The 4,504-nt window shown below is 34.9% G+C and overlaps 1 protein-coding gene across 1 annotated transcript; it reads left to right on the top strand.

Moving 5' to 3' along the window:
- The first annotated feature begins 2,896 nt into the window (after positions 1-2,896).
- Positions 2,897-4,138, top strand: LOC131936302 (glyoxalase domain-containing protein 4-like). The gene is made up of 2 exons (XM_059293226.1): positions 2,897-2,962; positions 3,055-4,138. Exons 1-2 carry the CDS (start codon positions 2,943-2,945, stop codon positions 3,932-3,934), a joined length of 900 nt encoding a protein of 299 aa, XP_059149209.1. The 5' UTR covers positions 2,897-2,942; the 3' UTR covers positions 3,935-4,138.
- Positions 4,139-4,504: the final 366 nt, after the last annotated feature.

Raw genomic sequence — 4,504 nt, 5'->3', positions numbered from 1 at the left:
GATATTGATTTAAGTATGTTAAAAGCTTAAAATAGCAATTCAAACAGAAAATGATATTTTAATCATCGCGGCACCAAATCGCCCCGCCTTCCATGCATCAAATAAGATGTGTAAACACTTCAACCAATCAGCTCTACAAAAACAGAGCTTTTTTTATTACCGACCACTATCACAGCTTGTGCATAGATGACGCGGGTTGGCTTGAACTCTGACCCGAAGGATCTGATTGCTTGAATTGGTAGGTTCGAATCCCGTTGGATTAAAACTACTTTCTCTCTACTTGGATTATATTCTGTACCTTGTCTACCCTTGGTGTTGTAATATCCCTTTTTGTTTACATTGCTATTTCAGTAACAAAACGCCTTCTTCCACCCTCTCTACAAGTTTGAAACAAATCGGTTTAAGGTAAGTGGGTCAATTTTTTAACGCAGGGGTCAACATGTGACGTCAACAAGAAACACGAAGCAGCAACTTGGAGAAAACGGGTTAAATGAAATCTTGTAAGTATAGCTTAAGTGTGGATGTTTGAGGACAGATTCGCACGATCTGGTGTAATCTTGATGTAGACATTTGCTTAAAGCAAATAGAAGCTTTAAAATAGACGGCCTAACACAAATTTTGTTACATCCGGGTGGTTCTTATAGGTTTACTTATTACAAAATTTCTCTTACATTTCTCTTACATTTCTTGTACATTCGTACCCAAGACACATGAGGCAGATGAAGTAGAGTTCATCTGTTCCAAAGACCTTAGCATACAGAGGGATTAGTGTGGTCAACACTATGTTCAGCTGCCTTTATTTTTATTAGCGCGAGTCAGGTACCCATCGAGATCCGAACTCGAGACTTTCGTGTTAGCAGTTTAAATAATAGAAGACCCGATTCATTATTGGTCCATAAGGTATATTAATTATTGGTTATTGGTTATTTATAAGCTAAGATAAATAATAATGTCGACATAAGAGTATATTATTGTGAAATAGTGTACATTACCTCAAGATTTCAAGTGTTATCCAAATTACCATAACTTGACGAATGGTGTACCAAGGCGTAGGCGAGCATAATAAGAAGCCGTGTCGCTTAGACCTCGGTATGTTATATATAGCCTCGGGAAATACGATGCTATTCTTAGAAAGTTTAAAAGGACGTTTTTATTATGTACCTAAATACTTTTGAATACTTGGAAAAACGTTTTTAAAAACCTATGGAAGGTTTTTTTTCTTCAAATGTTATATATGAATGGAAATAGTGGTAAGTTATGCATCCTTACGTGAATTAGCCCCCCCCCCCACTTTCCGAAGAAAGTCTACGAAAGGAATTGATATAGAAAATATATACTTTCACCAGTGTCCGTCTCACCCCCTCCCCCGGAAAATTTAGTCCGCTCCCCAAAAATTAGTTTGCTCCCCGAAAATACTAAGTGCTCCCCTGGAGAAAAAAAGTCTGAAAGAAACACTGGTACCATCCTACAGACTAATGGACCCGTTCTCTAAATGTTTGGATCGCCAGCCATACGCCCTTCTACCCGACCACGCCCATACCCTAACCATAATGTTGTAGTGTCTTTTGTGAATTTTTACAAATCACCTTGTAAATAAAAAAAAAATTCCTGGATTTAATCAGCCAATCAATGCTAAATAATATAAGTGATATAATACTAAGCGATGTAACCTAAAGTGAAATTCATTACTTTGCAAGAATTACACACTAGAATAAAAGCACCAATACTTTTTATTTTTTAATTTTTTTCTGAAAAAATGGCTTAGATATTTGAAGAATGGAAGCACCACATTAGAAAGCTTGCAATGTTTAGGTAAACGGTTATATTTTTATATACGTGTGAGCGTCTTTGTGTGTATATGTACTTTAAAGCCCCCCCCCCCCCTGCCCACCCCCTTCCGCAATCACAACAAACAACCTCATAGCCTCAATGTCAAGACAACGGACGCAATCGTCGTCACCACGTCGCTCCACACTGAAGTCGAGCGTTAGTTGTAGCTAGATTGATGTGTAAATAGTTTTACCCTGAATATAACCTTTTGTGTTTGTTCCATCACTAAACTGTGTCAGGCTACATTTTAAAGAAGACGATAACACGATATGATCCCCGGACTGGATGTGTATTACACTACACATTGCTGTATACAAATAGATACATATATATAACACCCTCAAACCCCTTAACCTCACACCACCCCTACCATCTATGACCTAGATTTCAAGCGACCCATTTTGTTGAGTTTAATAATATACTTTAGAACACTAACATAATCTGTTGGAAAACTGTTTTTCTACAAGAGCACACAACTATACATACTCTCGTAGCATAATGATCTGTTGCACAGATGATGGAGAGTACACATGTTTCTTGACCTCGGCGCGTGAATGGATGGTGTGGCCAGCACCATGACCAACCAACTCTCGTCAATATGAGAGGGAAGAAAATTCTCGACTGGAAATTTAGCTGTAACCGGACATTAATTATTAATCAAACACGGGCAAGAAGTAAACACTTTTTAAAAAAAAAATAATATTTAATTTGATTTTTTACCTCCCTTTCAACAACCATAAAAATCAAAGGGAAACAACCTGTTCTTGTTAGCAAATTTTTATATTAATAAAATCTTATTCACAGCTAAAATATAATAAATGAAAATAAGTATACATTAGCATATTAAACTTTATAATTAGCAATATAAATAAAATTTATGTCTGGTTTGTAGTATTCGTTTATTTTTTAATGTGGTTAATTTTTTTCATTTGAAATATAAAACCGTATGATATTTGCGTAAGTATTTTGTACAGAAGCAATACAATTCTGCTGTATCTAATCAACTCGAATTTCAAGCCATGTAGAAATATTTATAATTTTATAATGACAGAGCAATAACAACATTCAACATGCGAATGCCAACATAAACATATTGAACGTTTGATGATTTCATGTTAATGAAGCAACTTTGGTACAAATTTAAAAAAGCAAAATAACTAAATCTAGATCTAGTGTATAGATTTTGTCGACTTTTAAAATATACACTTATACAATGACATCTAGTTCTCGAAGAGCTTTGCATTTCGTATTTAAAGTTGGAAATCGGACAGAGAATGCCAGATTTTATAGAGATGTGCTGGGAATGCAGATTCTTCGTCATGAAGAATTTGAAGAAGGATGTAAAGCAGCCTGTAATGGTCCTTATGATGGTAAATGGAGCAAAACAATGGTGGGATATGGACCAGAAGATAATCATTTTGTAGCTGAATTAACATACAACTACGGTATTGGCAGTTCCAAGCTAGGAAATGATTTTCTGGGTATCACAGTGTCATCAAAATCTGTTTTTGAAAGAGCTAAGGGCACAAGTGATAAAATTACTGAGGAAAATGGAGCTTGTGTACTATCATCTCCTGATGGCTATGTTTTTAAAGTCCTTGAAAAATCTTTACAAGGAGATCCTGTCCAGATTGTTACACTTGCCTCATCCAATCTGCTTAAATCTATCGATTTCTGGGTGAGGCTTTGTGGAATGAAAATCTTTGATCAACATGATAAATCTGCTATTCTTGGTTATGCTAATGACCAGTGTAAGCTTGAGCTTGTTGATATCGAAAAACCAGTGGATCACGGAACGGCTTTTGGAAGAATAGCAATTTCATGTCCAAGTGTAGAGCTCCCTGCTTTAGAAAATTTAATGAAATCTGAACACCAAACTATCTTAACACCACTTGTTAGCCTAGATACACCAAGAAAAGCGACTGTGCAAGTTGTTATAATAGCAGACCCGGATGGGCATGAAATATGTTATGTTGGAGATGAAGCATTCCGTGAATTGTCAAAAGCAGATAAAAATGCCAATACATTGCTAGATGAGGCAATAACAGCAGATAAAAGTGATGATTGGTTTGCCAAGAAAGGAAAAACAAAAGTTGCTGCTTAAAATCCCAAGACGATCTAGATTTACAGACAGTAAAATGTGTACTTTGTTATAAATTCATGGTATTGGTGTATTTTGTCTTTTTCAGTTGCATCACTGAGACCATTTGAAAAAGTTAAATATGAAAAATAGCTTAACAACATGCCTTGATGTTGAATACACATTTAATAAATTAATGCATTGAATCATGGGATATGTTGTGAACAGTCTTAATAATACAACCCCAAAGAAGTATTAGGACAAAGATTTGCCTAAACAAAAAGTGATCAGTCAAATATGATCTAGGCATATGTTAAATCAAAGGTTGACAAATTTAATATCAGTGTGGCTAGGAAGTGGATACAACCTTAAAATCACTTAAAGTTTATGTTTATACTATACCATGCAATGAATATTGCACACAAAATTGCATATGATTATCTTTTTTAAAAAAAGTCCCTATTCACTTGCATATTTATTTTAAAAATTTTATACTTTATCTCACAAACTTATATTTTTGTTTTCAAACTGTAAATTACACATTATATATCCTAGAGTAACCTTAAGTTGTTAATTTGGTTAATCGTTTTAAAC

This window comes from Physella acuta, unplaced genomic scaffold, assembly GCF_028476545.2.
Source record: "Physella acuta isolate Inbredline_101_S28 unplaced genomic scaffold, ASM2847654v3 ptg000175l, whole genome shotgun sequence".
Taxonomy (NCBI): Eukaryota; Metazoa; Mollusca; class Gastropoda; family Physidae; genus Physella; species Physella acuta.
The sequence above is the reverse complement of the archived record's forward strand: the minus strand, read 5'-3'. Positions and strand labels throughout refer to the sequence as shown.

Coding starts and splice junctions, on each gene's coding strand:
- LOC131936302 (XM_059293226.1), top strand. CDS start 2,943: ATGTTAATGAAGCAACTTTG. Junction 2,963..3,054: donor ATGTTAATGAAGCAACTTTG/GTACAAATTTAA, acceptor AATGACATCTAG/TTCTCGAAGAGCTTTGCATT.